Source organism: Dermacentor silvarum, chromosome 8, assembly GCF_013339745.2.
Source record: "Dermacentor silvarum isolate Dsil-2018 chromosome 8, BIME_Dsil_1.4, whole genome shotgun sequence".
In the NCBI taxonomy this organism is placed as follows: domain Eukaryota; kingdom Metazoa; phylum Arthropoda; class Arachnida; order Ixodida; family Ixodidae; genus Dermacentor; species Dermacentor silvarum.
In genome coordinates this window covers 88,497,721-88,515,462 of record NC_051161.1, presented here as the reverse complement: position 1 = coordinate 88,515,462, position 17,742 = coordinate 88,497,721, and the positions used below count along the sequence as shown (strand labels likewise).

Genomic DNA, 17,742 nt, shown 5'->3' with positions numbered 1-17,742 from the left:
CTGACGAAGGAAAGGTGACGACGGAGTGACAACCGCCCACTGTTGACGACAAAGTGACGAGGGCGGTAGGTTTTTGAGGACCACGGCATGACGACTGAATGAAGGCATCTTCATGTTGATCAAGGCATTCCGACAACTGCATATTTACGATGGCGTAACGCCTACATGGCGATGGGAAGACGACACATGGATCATCATGGTGAGACGACGACGAAGTGATGGAGGCATGGGAGGAACGAATGACGACTAGGAAATGACGTCGGTGAAAGGAGAGTGGCAGCAAAGAAACGCCGACGGCAACGGAATGAAGACAGGCGGAAAGAAGGCGACTAAGAGACAACACAGGAATGACGGTGACGCCGTGACGAGGAAACTGTGTTTGTGTTGGAGCTCAGGTCAGTGCTTGCGTAGATGATCTGCCACCACGGCACTATGCCACCACGCTTTGCGCCATATCTGGTAGTGGTCTTCCGTATGCCCACACGGCGAAGGAATGACGTTCACGACGTGACGACGAAAGTATGTTTGTTTGTTTGTGACAGCAGCCAGCCCCCAGTGCGCACAGTGGGACATAACCGGAGGTCAAAGTTGTACAATAGGCAAGGCAGCAGCCGCCGTTACCCGAAATGTGGAGAGAAGAGCAAGAGAAACGCATGGGAGTCACAGTATATTGTTCTTACCGTTATATCATCACACAATCTTTTGAGCATACCCCTGCCATTGACGGCGTTATTAGATTCCTTTGCACTGTAGTATGCCAAAACAGCTGTGCACAGCTGCAGCGAGCTCAATAATCAGCTACGCTATTTTTCCGAGCAATCAGCCCGTACATTATATATTGCACGCCTTCGTTACAAAATATAAGTTACCTAATGCATGCTTACAGGTTGCCTGCCCCTGCAACGAGTTCCCGTGCACTAGAACTATGTATGTTTATATGACGTACATATAAGTGTCCCGCATGCTCACTTATGTGCTTTACCCGAGAAAACGGGTGCGCTCTACTTGCGGTGATCAGTCTGCACAATTATGGCTGAGTAGCTACAGCTTTGCTCTGCTGAGCATGATGTCCTACGCGATTCTCTGGTTGCCAGAAATTTTATTAATAAACTTTGAATTGTAGATATCTATGGACGCTATGTGAATCGACTGTTTGATGCATAGTCAACATGAAAGATGACATTCGTGTGTTATGCGTCTAGTAGCGCTATGTACATGAACTCTTAACGTCGGTATACATGGGTGGCTTTTTCTAGTTGAGCTTTTTTCTTGTTCAAAATTATTTTTGTAGGCTTAGCGTGTTGTGGTGTTCGTGATAAGTGTTCGCGTATTTCTCACCTGTGAATTGGGATAGCCGGCTCCCTTGGAGTTTACCTTCTTGTCGGTGTGCAGTTATTAAACAACAACAACAACAACACCAAGAACGAAGTGGAGGGGTCAAATGCGGGTCGTAATATGCAGTTATAATTTAGTGCGGTTCAGAGACTCCCAGGTGGTCAAAATTACCTTGCCACTGCAGCGGGCCACGTGGCCGCGCGGTGAGTTTGGTGAAATAAGCGCAAATAATTAATCGAGGACACATCGACTGGAGGTGCAAGTGACACCTCAATCGCACCACATGCAAATCACTAGCCGTGGAGTCCCTTGCACTTCTGTTGATTCAAACGGTGAGGTCTCTTACTACATCACCGACGGCGCGGTTGAGCTCTCATAACATGTGCATTCGATTTTTCTATTAGCCTTATAACTCCACGCTCTCTATGGTACTGTGCCTCGTGCCTCGGGTGTTCGTTAAATGACCCCCCGGCGGCCAAATATAAAACAGAGTCCTCCCATACAGTATGCCTCTAATAACCTACTCTGCCTCTAGTTGCAGGACGTTAAACCACATTCCTTCTTTGGGTTACTCTGTGTTACATTCGTATTGCATTGTGTGTCTTCGGGTTAACATACATTTCGCGCGTGACAACATTTATTTCTTCTGTGTAAATTAACATTTCCGGCTTGTTAATTTCCTTCCACATTTTTATTTAAATATTTCTTATCGGCGATTATACTCCTGTCCGTCTGCGCCAAGTTAAAGTGACCGTGGGCCTCGTAAAGCAGTTCTGTGGCTGTTAGTCCAAGGAACCTAATATGTGTGCTCTTCTGGTTATGATGTTGATATGAAGTGGCTTGATTGGTTGGTTGATTGACTGAATGTATTTTTCCTCTGTTTGACACTTGTTACGGTGTTCTAACATCGACATCTTGCGAAAATGCATTGGCCTCACACCACAGCGAAAGCGCGTACTATCAGGGCCACTTCTATTGACCATGTTCATAAGCGCACTATACGCGTCTGTGCATTTCAGAATAATGGCTCTTGTTTTTCGACTTCGTTCCAACTGCGTGAATGTGCGTTAGAAAATTGGGGGAGATGGCGAGTGACGCTTATTATTATTAAAAAATAGACAGAAATGAAACATTTGCAGTCAGATGTGCAGCTGCCCAGGTGCGTTTCAACGTACAATATGCGTTCGTCTCCTCTTATAATAAAAATAAATATTAGACACCTTTAGATATATGTACTAAAATTTGTTCTTTCTGTGCCATATTTCTGTTTCAGATTTTGTCGCACGTTTTCAGTCACGCCGTGGAACATGCTGACGGAAAGCGCTAACAGAGATTGTAAAAACACTACGCGCATCTTAGAATCTGTGGGAACCGAAGTTTTGATAATAGAACGGCGGGCATGAAATTATGTACCATTAACGGGGATACGTGCCATTGCGTTTGCTTTCATCCTACGCAACCTGCGAGCTCATGCAATGTTTATGTTTGTGCACGACACCACTCACAAACTCTGCCGAAATGCAAACACTAAATAAGAGGGATACACGGTGTGTGACGTCACCGCGGCGATGTCACGAGCATGAAGGCAATGTATGACGCCTGTAGTGCGAAAAATTGTCATTGCAGGTCTATGTACAGAAAAGCAGGAGACATATCTCTCTACATTTAAGTATTGTGTACTTCTTGCGTCCCTGCTGCTCATTGTATTTCTTGGGGATTGATTAAGACTGTGTAAGCACCCACTGTTACATACTGAATCATTAAATAGAAAAAGTGCATATAAATCAAACAGTCCGTTCAACATAAAGCAGCACAACACTAACTGGAAGCCTTAGCTCGGGGCCGATTTCGCTATTCAAGTACGTGCGAAGATAAAAAAAATGCTTTTGTGAGACAACCGATGGGCTGATTTGATTTATTGGTTGAATTTGTGAGAGATGGTTAAATCATACTTAATCTACGAATTATAGAACTGGATTAAAGGCCTCGCTTTTTTTCTCTGCTAGATTGCAGCAGACTTCGCAATCATGTCTTTCATCATAGCCTTTTTGTTTTTGTTTTTGCTCTCTGCAGGCCTAAGGCCTCTCCCTGTGGTCTCCAATTGCCCATGTCCTAATTACGTTAGCTTTATCCAGCTTGCGCCTGGAAATTTCCTAATTTCATCACCCCACCTTGTTTTCTGCCGTCCTCGACTGCGCTTCCTTTCCCTTATCACGATATGAATCCTTAATTCCTCGAACGTGCAACAAATAATTAATTATATAATCGTTTAATGTGTCGAATTAAAAAATCGCGCGACATTTTTTGCCTTAGGATTTGTTTATAAGTCATTTCTGCACGTCCAGAAATTTGGGGTTCTGGTGGGGGGGGGGGGGGGGGAAGGGATCATGTGGTAGCATTGATGCGTGAGTCGATGCAAAAGTCGAAGATGCGTTGTGATCGCCTTGTAGAAAGCTTTAAATGACGGAATAGTAGATGACAAACAAGCGAGAGGGACTTGACAGCGGTGCGCGTTCAAACACAAGCGACAACCTATCTCCTATGGGCGTCTTGCGCTGGAGTTTGAGGTATAGTAGCGGCGCCTGGTGGCGGCGAGAAAAGTTATCTGGGTAGTACCAGCTTGGGTAGTATTCAGCCCTGGCTTTGGCGAAGCACCGTTCTAGCCCGAGTTTTGCGTCGATTCGCTTTTTTTTTTTCTGCCCTGTTGCGAGTGCCAAAAGGCTCTTCACTTCTCACAGACCACGCCGACCACGCTGCGAGCTTGCCGCAGCCTAGTTTAACTGGTTTAACAAAAACGGACTCTCCGTGTGCCATGGGACGTAATGTTGAAGCAGAAGGAATCGGCAACGCCGATCCGGTGAGACCTAGCTCGGCCTCGAAAAAGCGTCACCGTCGTTACTGCTGCGTTGTGAGCTGCCAAGAGCAAGAAGGTCTGAATCCCAACATCAGATTCTACCATTTTCCTTCAAGGCCTCACGAAGCCGAGCGTCGGGCGCGCTGGATAACTTCACTACCCCACTACGAGCAGCACAGGTTTGAGAGTTAAATGTGCTCATCCTTGACATCGAGCCAGCACGTTGAGGCAGCGCAGCAAGTCAGTATTGATTACAGCACATCGATGTTCGAGCGCTGTCATTAAAAGCTACATCAAGCGAGCAGCGCCCGAGCTCGCGCTGCATCGCGATTCGCACGTACGTTACTGCGAGCTCATATGCATTGCATCAGTTATTTATCAGTTGCTAAAGGAACAGATGGCCGCTACTACAGCGCAGGCATAATTACTTGTCTAGCCGGCATGCAGTCAACAAAGATTGCAGGAGGCCCGCCGTATTTCGCGGCATGTCGAAAGACCGCTGCCGTCGCGGCGCGTACCATCGTGCGCTCGAGCAGTTCCGTACACATGATGTCTGCTTATCGCTGCTGTGAATTCATTTATAGTAAGCATTGCCTCTCGTTTGTGCGCCTGAATCTAGCAGCGTGCAAACCTTACCTGAAGTTCAACTTCGTACGCGACTCACTTCATTGGCGATTGACACCGTGCTTAAACTTCGCCGCTTATTTCTTGAACGGCGTACACGTATTGGGCGTTGCATAATTTCTTGTCTTTACGCAGCGTGCCACCCCTGAAAAAATCTTCGGTGCCCGATATTCGCTGCAGGCCGTAGTACAACACAACCGAAAGTGGCGGGTCTACATTGTAAACATGCTTTCCGAAGCAGACGACCGAGCTTGGTACTACCGAGTTCAGGACAGAGGGCGCTCTTTAGCACCATTTTCGCAACGCCTCCTGGTCAAAGCAGGAGCCCCATAGTGAGTACGAGTCACGACTTCATATGTCGAAAACCACACCAGGGGCGCAAGCTTAAAGCAAATCGTGTGTGGAACACGGATAAGCGCAGGTGGGAAAAAAAAAGAAAAGAATGGTTTACGTGTACTGCTTCCGGTGTACAGCTTCCGGCGAGACTCGATCATTCCGACACATGCGCATCAGCCTTCTATTGGCACTAGCTCAGATTTTCGAGACGTGCAGCGATGACGTGCGGAGAAACGTACGCGAAGAAGCTGCGCTTCATTTGACACGCACTGTAAAAAAGTCACGTGCGAGTAGGATATAATGAGCGATACCTTGCATATTCGAGAAATTGTGACACGACGCTGTAGTAACGGGGTCTCCAGCTACCTGATAAAGCACGCAAAGTAGGATAGAAGATCTTTGTGCCAATCCGCATATATATATATATATATATATATATATATATATACGTACATACATACATACATACATACATACATACATACATACATACATACTGTCAAGGTGTTTATAGACGGGAATGAGAGGTAAAACTCGGTGCGGCAGTCAGAACCATGCGTTACAATACATAAATTTAAGCACGATGTCTACAAACTTGCAGCTCGATCTGCACTGAAAACGGGTATCGCAGTTTTTAAACTGCGTCTGTCAGAACATTTAAAGCGGACAGATTTTATATATGCATTTACAGCTTATGTGAAATTGTTACAGTGTTTGCGAGGGTGTTACGAAAGTCCTACTCAATTATTACTGGTATATTTCAGAGCGGTGTATAATACATCATTTTTGTTCACCTTCGATTTATTTATTTATACCTACCGTATAGCCCGTCAGGGCTATGATGTCTTGATCCTTATTCATTACTGTGTTAAAGAGTTCAAAACTTTTTAAATTGGGAAAAGTTTAAAAAGTTTTGCAACTGTTGTCAAAAAATCGCCTAAATAAAATATTGGATTGCCGATCTTACTAAAACTTACCTTCATCTTTGAAATGCATACAACCGCATCAAAATCGATGCAGTGGTTGCTGAGAATAACTATGTCTCCGTCGCCTTGTATTTATAAACACGATCCCGAGCTAAATCTTTCTCTTAAGAGGTCGGCGTGCACTATAGATACTCATGAGCTGTCATTATACTATGTTCTGTTATGCAGGAAGCTATTTATGACACCTTCCTATACATAACATAATACTTTCCTTCCTGGAAAGCTGCCAAAAGGCAGCTCGCAATTGCCAACAGCAGCTCGCTCGTGACCAACGCTTATACAGATACCTCGCCACTTTCACGTGGATAGCCGACCTAAGCATTGAGCCGAATTCTTCCGAGTAACGCCTGGGACCGCTGGCGTCGCGGCGCGCGGACCGCGTAGTCATACGGATATTTTCATATTTCGCACTTTTTCTTTTTAACGCGAAAAAAAAAAAGGTTACGCGAGACATTGTACACTGAAAACAACTGAACGGGTGTTTTAAAACGCAATTATACTTTTCTTTCAAAATTCCTGCCCTCAACACAGTAATTAAAAAGCTAGTTAATTATACTAACGGAATCTTCCTGGTGTGGTACGTCACTGCAGCTGATTGCGTCCTCGTATATTCTATACTTCATTTTTTAGAGCTTAGCTAATGTTATAAAGGACACCCTGTATAACCTTCATGTATAAATATGTATACTCGTTGGGGTACCTCCTAGTCCAGTAATGTACAGCAGAAAATGACAGGAGCAGCTATACTATATTCCGTAGGGTAGACAAAGAATGGTTCGCTTTAAAAAAAGCTGCACGCTAATAATCGCAAACTCACGCGGAAGTTCACCATGCAAGTTTCTAATGTCGACCGTGATTGCGAACATAAGACTGCTATAGTAAAAACGCGGCATTACTAGGTCTGCTAACGACGACGTAAGCTGAGATGCTGGTGCTTTACGCCAAGAATACCAGGAATAACTTGAACATCAGTGAGAAGCAAAACCTGCTTCTGTTTTCTTTTTCTTTCTTTACAATTTCAGTGCATAAAAAAAGACGGCACATATTAGCATTCGAGGCGCTGAATCGACGTGATGCATACTAAGTAGCAATCACTATACGTACGCGTTATTGAGTTTTTTTTCATCGATTACACGAAATTTTTTACGGTGTTCCAAAAGCTACGAAAGAGTGGAACCGATACGATAAATGATAATTGTTTGCTCTACAAAAGATATGTGGTACAGAAAGTGCTTGAATATAAGCATCATGCAAACACTTGACTCGTAACCAGAAGCACAAAATTTAGGCAGGACCCCTATATACTGCCCATTATTGCCAGCCTTGCTACAAGAAACCTTACTGGCAGCGCATACAGACCCTACCGAAAGCTTTCCCATTATTGCGCTTAGCACAAAAATCTGCACTCGCCATTGCTTGCACATCACTGATTTTGCGGCAAGATCGTCAAACACTTGCAGCTATTCCATAAAGTTTCTGGATCGCGGAAGCAAGGAAAAACATGAATTTACCTGATTATAAAGCTACAGATCACCTATGTGGTTTAGTCGCATAGTATTATGCGTGAGGCAGTTTAGGTCTTTTGTGTTATTTTTTTTTATTTGAGCTACATATCATTTTCGGAGCTCACGTACTGGTGCCAATTCAACGTAGTACCACTCCGACGAAGAGCTGTTTCGTTTCCTCTAACAGTAGGGTCGTTATGAATGCAAGCCGCAGCAGCAAAAGAGAAAAAGAACTTTTGAAATTTCCTTCCGCTGTCGAATGCACACTAACGGGCTCATAAACGTCTACAATTAAGATACTTATATCACCTATTAATGCACAATAGTACCCTTGCAGTTAAAAAATTAATCCTCTCTCTTAAAGGTGAAAAAAAAATCTGTAAATGCCCAATAGTGGACAGATACAGCAGACAGGCACCGTGTGGAAATGACATCAAGCAACTCAGTCCCCTGCCAGTTTTTCCTGAGTGGTTAGCGAGCTCATTGAGATACTTGCAAGTTGATAACGTGTGCACTGTAATGGAACTTTGCAGGTACTATCTCGATTTGTTTGAGCGTGAACACGGGAGCACGCCTATTTCAGTACTACGGGCGCAGACAAGCGGCAGCGCATAATCGTGGTGCGCATATGTGACGAGAGTGGCCTTCCTTCGCACGCATTACGTCATTGCAACGCTCGCATGTCATCTTCCAGGCGCTTTAATTTTCTTCAGTGTGGGTCACAGGACACACTACGCACCTGCAAGATCAAACGGTGCGTTTCTCAATGACAGCGTATCATCTCGCTATCATTCCTGCCCCCAAATTTATTCATACTGGAATTTCATAAACCGTGAGATAAACTGAGTGCCCGAAAGGAAGCTGCGGAATATTTTCTTCATTTCGTTTATGTTTGTAAATAGTTCATGCACAATTACCGCCCTAACAACTGCTGGCTGGATTAACACACTATTTGTATCGGGATACTTAGAGGAATATTCCTCGGCCAGAACAATTTCTGCGATTCTACACGGCAGCTAATCGTAGACAGAAGGCACGAAGTTTGTCTGCTCTCAGATGTCCCTACTCTTCACAAACAAATTGTCATCGATAGTCTGTAATGGCAGAACAAATTTACATCCCACTCGATATACATGCTACCCGATATACATTTTCATGCACTCCGATATACATTTTTCAGAGACAAATGCTTTGTTTCTCGGTCGTAGAACTGCGCGTAGCAGACGACGAGCGCGATGACTCGATCATGCGTGGGAAGTAATAATTCTTTACGCTTCATCCACCCAGCATGAGATATTAAGATGAACGCCACCCCCCCCCCCCCTGCCTAGCTTCGATCAAACAATTTATCAGCTGACATTCCGAAAAGAGGATCCGATTACCAGTTAATCGCTCTGATCCGTTCAACAGCACACGGAAAGATATCCATTCATTTGACTGCACCTTCTATGCACAACCGCGAGCGAAGCTATACAAACCACAGGGTCACCAAGAAACAAAACTACTTTTATTTGTAATTCAGAAGCGCCAACAGAAATTCAGCAGTCTATACGAAAGTTCACATTGCCAAGTCTGGATGGCAGTCGGCAATATTAAGTTACGTTTGTAGCCGGAGAAGTAAATCGTCGCAGATTTCCTGATCCGTTACCTTTTGCTAAAGGGTGCACGTTGACGCTATGGAATAAATAGCACAAGTAAGAACCTGGAATGACTTCCAATAGATCCAAGCTGCCGCGTTTATCTAAGAAGGTGACACCATGGGGGGACCACCATGAAAAAAATAGAAAAAATAAAGGGACATCAGAGCTTACCTCGAACACAGATGTGATGCGCAGAGCGTAGAACACTGGAAGGAACAAGCACGCCACCAGCGGTGCCACAGCTATGGTGTTCAGGCCGTTCCACATCAGGTGAAAGCCGTACGCGTAGAAGTGTCCGGTGAAACCGACAAGTCCCGTGGACGACACGAGGCTCGCCACAACCGACGCTGCCAGCGGGAACGAGCGCAGGGCGCGGCTACCCAAAAACACTTCGGCCGTGGTGTCCGCGGAGCGGGCCTTTCGCCGAAGCGAGAAGTAGAGTCCCAGGCCGAAGTTGAGCGCCATCAGAGCGCCGAACACAGCGTACTCGGCCACTTTCGCCATGACCGTCGTCCGCCCTGGCTGTTCCGAAACCCCAAATGAGAACAATCGCGCACGCTCTCCGAACCGAGAGAACAGAGCTCTCGCGAGGAAGGTCCTTCTGAACTGGACCTACGCCAGACCTCTGAGAAGGAGTACCTATTCCAAGTCTACGTAATCCTTTGGACGAGGAAACATCTCCGCTCGGGCTGGAGAACAGCAGGCAGCGCGGTCGCCGCTCGAGATGCACTATGTCGTTGTGAGGTGAGCGAAACGCTTCTGCCTCCAAGTTTAGCGGTCGCTTTTCCTTTTTAGAGTGGCCGGTCTGTTCAACTGGACTGACTCCTTGTGCGCCACGATCTGAGATACGGAGCTTGACTAGCCTTTCCGAGGCTTGCGAAAGGCGATCGGCCAGAAGGTGCCTACGGGGTAAGGGCGCGAGCGTGCGGGCGAGGGAAGGTGGGGGGGCATGACCGGTCACCTGACTGTCATAATCGGCTTAAGGGACTCCGCCTTTAATTGCGGTGCACGGCTGTAAGAGTTGAGCACTCCTTTACGCGGCTCTGCTTCTTTCCTCTAGTGTCGTATGCTCATTATATAGGCGCGGAACATGCTTACCGCGCGGCGAACTATGCAGACTTCACGAGAAAAAAAAAAAGAAAAAAAAAAGACCTTTGATGGTGGGCGGTCGATGTGACCGATCCGCAGCTGGTTCGAGTTATTGAGCACATAGTCTGCGCCGAGGAGAGAGAGAATTGAAACAGATACCGAGAAAATATAACGGTCGCGTCAGTCGTGTCGCGTGAAGCAGGAAGGCAATGGGCTGGCACATTTCTTGGCGAACACATGTTTGTTGGCCAAGTTATTGCGCTCTCATGCGGTTTCAAAAGCTCGCTGAGTGAACGAACACTTGTTCTTCTGTCACAGGTGGAGAACGTCCGCATAGATGTAAAATGATAGGAACCACAAATTTATTTCTATTATTATTTTCACTCCTCCTGAAAAAACAAAAACTTGTTTTGTTTTTAACAAGAACTTGTTTTTGTTTTTTCAACAAAAAACAACAGCGTTTTTTCCGCTGTCTTTTTTTTCTAACGCAGAGAAGGAGGAGTATTTGCGAATACGATTGTGTTCCCGTCGGCGAAATTTATTTAGTTTTAAACAAATGTTTTTGTTTGTTACGGTTATAGTTCCTCTCCAGACACCTTGAAGAATTATCGGTAGCTGAAAGAAATAAAGTAAAATTGAAAATGCCTTACTTTAAATGCTCGAGGATGCATCCCACATAAACAGCGTCTGAACGCGTGGACTAACATATCACCGAGTAAGTAATATTATGTTTTCCGGGGGACGGAGGTTATAACCACCGCCATCGGTAACGTAATTCAACTTTTTTTTTCTTAAATGTGAGCTTATTCGGCACGACAACCGCTTCGGTCAGCAGCAACCCAGCAGTCATGGTCAGCTAAATCTGGGATGGTTCATAAAGCAAGCTTTGCTTTGAAAATGTGAAACCTGATGCCGGTTGCATCACGAACCCGCAACGCCCGCATGGAGAGCCGTGCTGCGCTCCTACCACTTGAGCTGTGGCGAAGACTGTCTCTCGCTGCACTTCCTTGGTTACTTATGCAGCTGTGTTTACAACATTACCCTCGGAATATTGAGCCAATGCCAATCGAGCCGGTTGAAGGCGCTCAGACACTTGGCAGGCGGTTGTGCAACGTGAATCAAAGCGCTACGTCACGTGGTACGTGATGTCAAGGATCGAAACCTGGCCGATAAGCCCTTGGAAGCAACTGCAAGGCATTGTAGCTGCCATATTCAACGCCGTATATGCGCAATGAGGAGATTCAGGGGAACCGAGCAGCTAGATTTTCATGAACGCTCATTTGAGATTAGCCCAAATACGAGGGTCAAGAAAAGGCCGCCGCACAATTGGCGTGGCGTTAGCCTGCTTTGCACAAGGTCGTGCAGTTCGCTTTCCTGCTGCGGCGGTCACATTCTACTGGGGGCGGGTAATGCAAGGACGTTCGTGTGTACCGTGCTTTGCGTGGGCGTTAAGGAACGCCAAGAGGACAAAAAAATTGTGAGTCCTCCTCCATGGCCTGTATTATAATCCACTTTGCGGTTTCCAGGCGTTAAACTCCACAATTACACTTTAAAGAAAGTTTGCCCCCTTTGGAGCATACCATGACCTCAAACGATAAGTCATCAGTCTCGCTTGAATTTGCATTTTTATAGAGGTAGCTCTACTACTCCAGGTACAAACCCAGAAGACGCCTGGTTCCGTAAATGTGACCTTCAAACTCAGCCAAGGTCAAGCTGGGGCTTACCTGCCTGCCACTACCGGCGGCTGCTGCGTACGAGCTTGAAAGCGATCTGCGATGTGGACAAAGTGCGCGGAGTGCTGGCAGCTTCGTGTGTGCCGCGCCGAGCAGCGTCTGTGTGTTTTCTAGTGGTGCAGTTGTAGATTCGGTAGTTGCTGACGGCGCCGAACAGCATCTGTGTCCTTTCCCATAGTAAGCAACACCGTGCTATCGCTCGACAAACTTGGTTCAACAGCGTTCAACCTCGGCAAATTTTCGTTGAAAACTGTGCTCTCGCTGCTTTTCTGTCAAGAATGCTATCTCACGCTGAAAATGCGCATGCCCTTCGTGAACTGCAAGCACACGGCACGCAGAGCCAAAGAAAGGAAAGGCACGAGAGACTGATGACAAGATACGCCCCAAATGGTGTAAATTTCTTTTAAATGGTGTGTAGATCGGTTTTTATTCAACCCAGCTAATAATTATTTCAAAAGTTCTTGATTAGAAATATATACTAATGGTCCAGCAATTGGTTCATTCATCGGAAAAGCGTGAGCATTAACCGTTTGCGATCCTTAAGTAACCAAACGCCTTAAGAACGCCACAAGGCTCCTCCATGATACCTAACGCATCTCACTTCACGCTGTATACTTACAGACACGCGCCTTCACAAGACAAGTCTGAACCTGTCGAACCCCACAGGCAATCTGCCAAGTCTGCGTGCAGAGACAGGCTCCGCACACTGAGACCAGTTTCGTGTCCCCGCCAGTGATGGCACCGCAGTCAAACATTGCGCTTCACGCCGATGACCAAGAGCGCTGCTTTCGTGGAGAAATGTCCGCTGGTGCCGATGCCTAGTCTCGTAAACTTGTGTTGCACAAGATTTAATGAAATGTGGAATAAGAATTACGACGAAATAGTGCTTATACCTTAACGAATATGGAGCGAAGCGGCAATAGCGAGCAGAAACAAGCCGAGCCCATAGTCGAACCAGATCTTGCTCTGTTCTCATCGTGTGCGGCGACCCGCCACATCTTTTTACCGTCGTTTGCATGAGAAGTAAGGCAAGCGTCATTTACTCTTATTTTCATTTTTTTGTGACAACGCATGCGAAACATAAGCGGCGGCGGCGATGCGCAAGCTACTGAACACTCAGAAGATCTCGAGGTAATATAAGATGTTGCTTGTTTGAAGTTAGAGTTTCACTTCGTGCGGGCTACAGTGTACCATTTCTATTCCTTCAGTAGCTAAGACACGGCTGCATTCAAAATTTATTGTACTGAGTTCTAGCAAGCAATTTTGATACGGTAATGGCTGTGAAAATGTTTAATTATTGAGGAAAATTATGGCCGTTTTTGTTATATAAGAGAAAAACTGTTCCCAATACTGGCATCGCACGGCAAGATTGCAAGTGATCGCACCGGAAGCACAGCGATCAATATGCAAAAACCACTGATGTCAAATAGAACACGTGCTGATGCTGAGTGCATGGGTGATATATTGCCGTCCACCAGTTTCTCATTTGCGGCTGCTGCTACGTGCCCATTTATTTGCGGCGCTTGTTGCGTGTCATTAAGAACATACCAGGTAATGTCTGAATTTCGTGGAGTTATATGTGCTCCAAATGTTGCATGCAAGAAAACTACACTTACCTCTGTGTCTGTGTATTCAGTGTCTTTTGAATAAATCTAAATATTAGCACTCATATCAAATGGAAGCATAGGCGCACATTGTTATGGTAATTACACAAAGCACGTAAATGAATGTGTCAAAACAGAACTCGCGCGATCCTTATGGCATTTACGCCATGATACTGTCTACAGAATACTTTTATTGACACCACATTTTGCTTATGAAAAATGTAAGATTAAAGTAATTCAAATTACTTCCCACACATTTCAAACTGACTAGGCTTACCGAACATTGTTAGGATAATAAAAATCAAAGCAAACTACGATTACTTATCACGGAAGAAGTTAGCATACCGAAAGGCGCCATTCCGATAAATTGCTTGTCCTCAATAAATACTAAATTGAAATTTGCATCTGGGTATACTTAACCGCCGAAAACGCTACAATAGCGTTCCGCGTTCCTTATAGCTCTATGGGAGAGTCTATAGCTTCTGCTAGGTGTTCTGTACCAACGCGTCACAGAGCGATTCCCTTCTCTCCCCTGGCCACCTGCCAGTTGCGAGTGCCAAAGCGGGACGTCACGTGCCACCTGTATTCCTATTGGCTACTAAGTTCTGACGTCACACTATCCTTTTCCCCCTTCACACACCCTTTCTCACGTTTTTATTTCCACTTTGGTTAATCCGGTCCACTTGTTACTCACTTCCCTCTTACTCCGCACTCTTTCCACCTCCCACATGCAACGAGGCAGCCGACGGACACCACCGGGTTTTCGTTCGCATTAGCGTCCTAAGGCGGTGCATTAAAAGTTATTCGAACTTACACGCTGGTCCATAATAAATTATACAGTGCTACAATAGCGTACTTCTCCCATGTATTTCTTAGCGTCATTGTCTGTTGGCTTCATAGCTTTGGTATTAAATATCGATTCTCTGATTCTTCTGGCTAAACTCTATGTATTTTAAGGGTGTCCTTTGGTTCATGTATGCGGATGACATTGTGCTACAAGCGGACAATGCAAGAGATTTACTAGACTTGCCAATATAAGTGGCATACAATGACGAATCTGGGCCTTAAGTTTAACACCGAGAAATCGGAAATCGTTATCTTTAGTGAAAAGGTGAGTACAGACGTGACATTGATTCAACAAGAAGTCACACCCATTATCACGGAATATAAACACCTGGTTGTATACATAAACAAAGGAAATACCTGCTCAAGCATCCATTAAGATAATCTAAAAATGGAAGGAAAGTGGACTGCAGCAATAACGAAAGATAACGCCATTTTTGTTTGAATAAATATGAGGAAGTAGTAAATTATGGACGCAGCATGAAATCAGTAAGAAAGCTTGGCATAGGACAAGGCAAGGTGTATGCACTAAAAGATAAGCACGGTAATATCATCAGCAATTTCAATGACATAGTAAAAGCAGCGGAAGAATTCTATACTGACCTGTACAGTGCTCAAAACAGTCAAGCTACTTTCAATCGAAGTAGTGATGAACAGGATACAGAGGCTCCTTCTATAACTAGCGATGACGTTAGAAGGGCCTTGCAAGACATGAACAGGGGAGAAGCTGCTGGAGAAGCCGGAATAACAGTCGATTTAATCAAAGATAGCCAAGATATCACGCTTGAAAAGCTTGCGGCCCTCGATACGCAATGCCTCACGACTTCAAGCGTACCAAAGAACTGGAAGAACGCCAACATTATAGTAATCCATAAGAAGGGAGACGCTAAAGAATTGAATAATTATAGATCCATTAGTCCAGTGCCATGCCTGATTATGGGCCCAGTGTCACGCGCTGGATACTGGGACGCTGGTAAGGCGCGGCATACTGGGAGGCGCTGGGCGCGGGGTACTGGTGCTAAATGCAGCTCTAGAGCGAGAAATACGTGGTGCCTGGCTACCTGATATATTTTTTTCAAATACGAAAAGGAACAGAGAGCGCTGTAAGGCAATAAAAAAAAGACAAAAAAAGTAAAAACAAAATTAGCCCCCAGGATTCACAATCCAATCACAATCCCAGTATCTTACCACTAGGCCACGCCGACTCATAATTGCCGATTCATATTTTGCCATGTCAACGCGCAGATACAGTAGCAGCTTTGCACAGACGTCTCGCACAGACATGGTAGATGCGATATCGCCTTCAACTAAAGCTTACGCCTCTATCAAAACGAAAAAGTTGTTGTCCGTATTGCATAGTATGCCTGGAAGTGCTGCAACACTGATTTGCTTTTGCGATTCGTATATTAATTACGAAAAAAGCCTTAGATAAACCGCCGACCCGGGATGTTGTACGGGCTGTTACTGCCGATTTTGACAGCCGTTTCTTGTTCTTCGCGCAAAGGTAATGCAACATTTCCATAGCTCGACATTGCTTTTCAATCGACACGTATGTTTAGCTACATATCTCCGTCAGAGAAGCGGTCGGTTAATGCGGCTGGCAGCCTTCAGCGACCGCACACATAGGTATGTTTATAACGCTTCATATCGGCGCTCATCGCTTGTTGTGCTGACACTGTAGACACGAAAGAATGATCTGTTTAAAAACACCGATGGGAAAGCTGAACTACAGAGTGATTTATCCTCGTTAGACTTGTTGATTTCTCAGCCTAGACGGGCCGATAGAGTGTAGACGGACTCGGCGAGTACGGTAGGCCTAGCCTTCGGGGGAAGCAGACGATCTCGGTTTGGTTACCTGGCGAATGAGAAAATGTTTGTATTTGAGCTTCAGAACCTTTTAACTATTCTTTTTGCTACACCAGGGAAAGTGGAAGCGCACGAATCGCCGCAGCTTTGTTGTCGGTGCGATAATATCAATCAGCGGCAGGCTTCCTGAGGTCCGTTCGAACGCGTCTGAACGGCTGCTGGGTTTCGTGTCGACTGTACAACACTGCGACAACTCGCAGTCATCGCTTGCGTACAAACTAGTAGAAAACGAGGCGTAATCTGCATTTGCGTAATTTTGTTCACGAATACAGCTATCCGCACAGTCAAAAGGGAAATGCACAAAGCGAAAGTGATCTTCAGTGTCGCTTATGCATGGGCTATAGCTCACGCACCTTTATTCCAAGCTGCAACACCGCTGACACGAAACAGACATTTATGATCCCAAATTATAGCGCTACTTAGGACAGGATCTGTTTTTTAGACAGGAGATGCCCACGAAATTGTATCAAGCATTTAATATTCAACAGCGCCTACTCCGGCAGTGCGGCACAAACGAAACCAGCGCAGTCTCCAGTACGAGCCAGCGAACTCCAGCGACAACCAGCGTGTGTACAGCGCACACCAGTGCGCCCCAGCGTCATAGCAGTGAAACCAGCGTCTCGTCCAGTGTGACCCAGCATTTATCCAGCGATCTTACGAGTGTCGCAGTGACTCCCAGTGACTCCCAGCGTGCGCCAGCGTCCCCAGTGCCAAAAAACGCGCTGGTTTCACACTGGAAGGCACTGGAAGACGCTGGTTTTTGCAACAGGGTTAGCTTGCTTTCAGTATCGTATAGAATATTCCCCAAGATAATTTCCAATAGAATCAAGCGAACACTTGACTTCAGTCAACCAAGAGCTTCACTCAACCTAGGCTGGCTTCAGAAAGGGCTATTCTACGATGGATCATATCCATGTGATCAATCAGGTAATAGAGAAATCTGCGGAGTACAATCAACCTCTCTATATGGCTTTCATAGATTACGAAAAAGCATTTGATTCAGTAGACATACCAGCAATCTTAGAGGCGTTGCCTAATCAAGAAGTACAGGAGGCATACGTGAATATCTTGGCAAATATCTACAAGTATTGCACAGCAACATTGGTTCTCCACAAGAAAAGTAGAAAAATACCTATCAAGGAAGGGGTCAGGCAAGGAGACACAACCTCTCCGATGCTATTCACTGCATGCGTAGAAGAAGTATTCAAGCTCTTAGACTGGGAAGGCTTAGGAGTGAGGATCAACGGCGTTTATCTCAGCAACATTAGGTTTGCAGATGACATTGTCCTATTCAGTAACAATGGGGACGAATTACAACAGATGATTG

At 45.5% G+C, this 17,742-nt stretch overlaps 1 protein-coding gene across 1 annotated transcript in view; it reads right to left on the bottom strand.

Moving 5' to 3' along the window:
* Positions 1–10,302, bottom strand: part of LOC119461545 (sodium-coupled monocarboxylate transporter 2-like) — a 65,367-nt gene extending 55,065 nt beyond the window's left edge. The window contains exon 1 of the mRNA XM_037722887.2: positions 9,452–10,302. Within this exon, the coding sequence (XP_037578815.1) occupies positions 9,452–9,784 (333 nt within the window). The 5' untranslated portion in view covers positions 9,785–10,302. The remainder of the gene's footprint in view (positions 1–9,451) is intronic.
* Between the last annotated feature and the right edge of the window lie 7,440 nt (positions 10,303–17,742).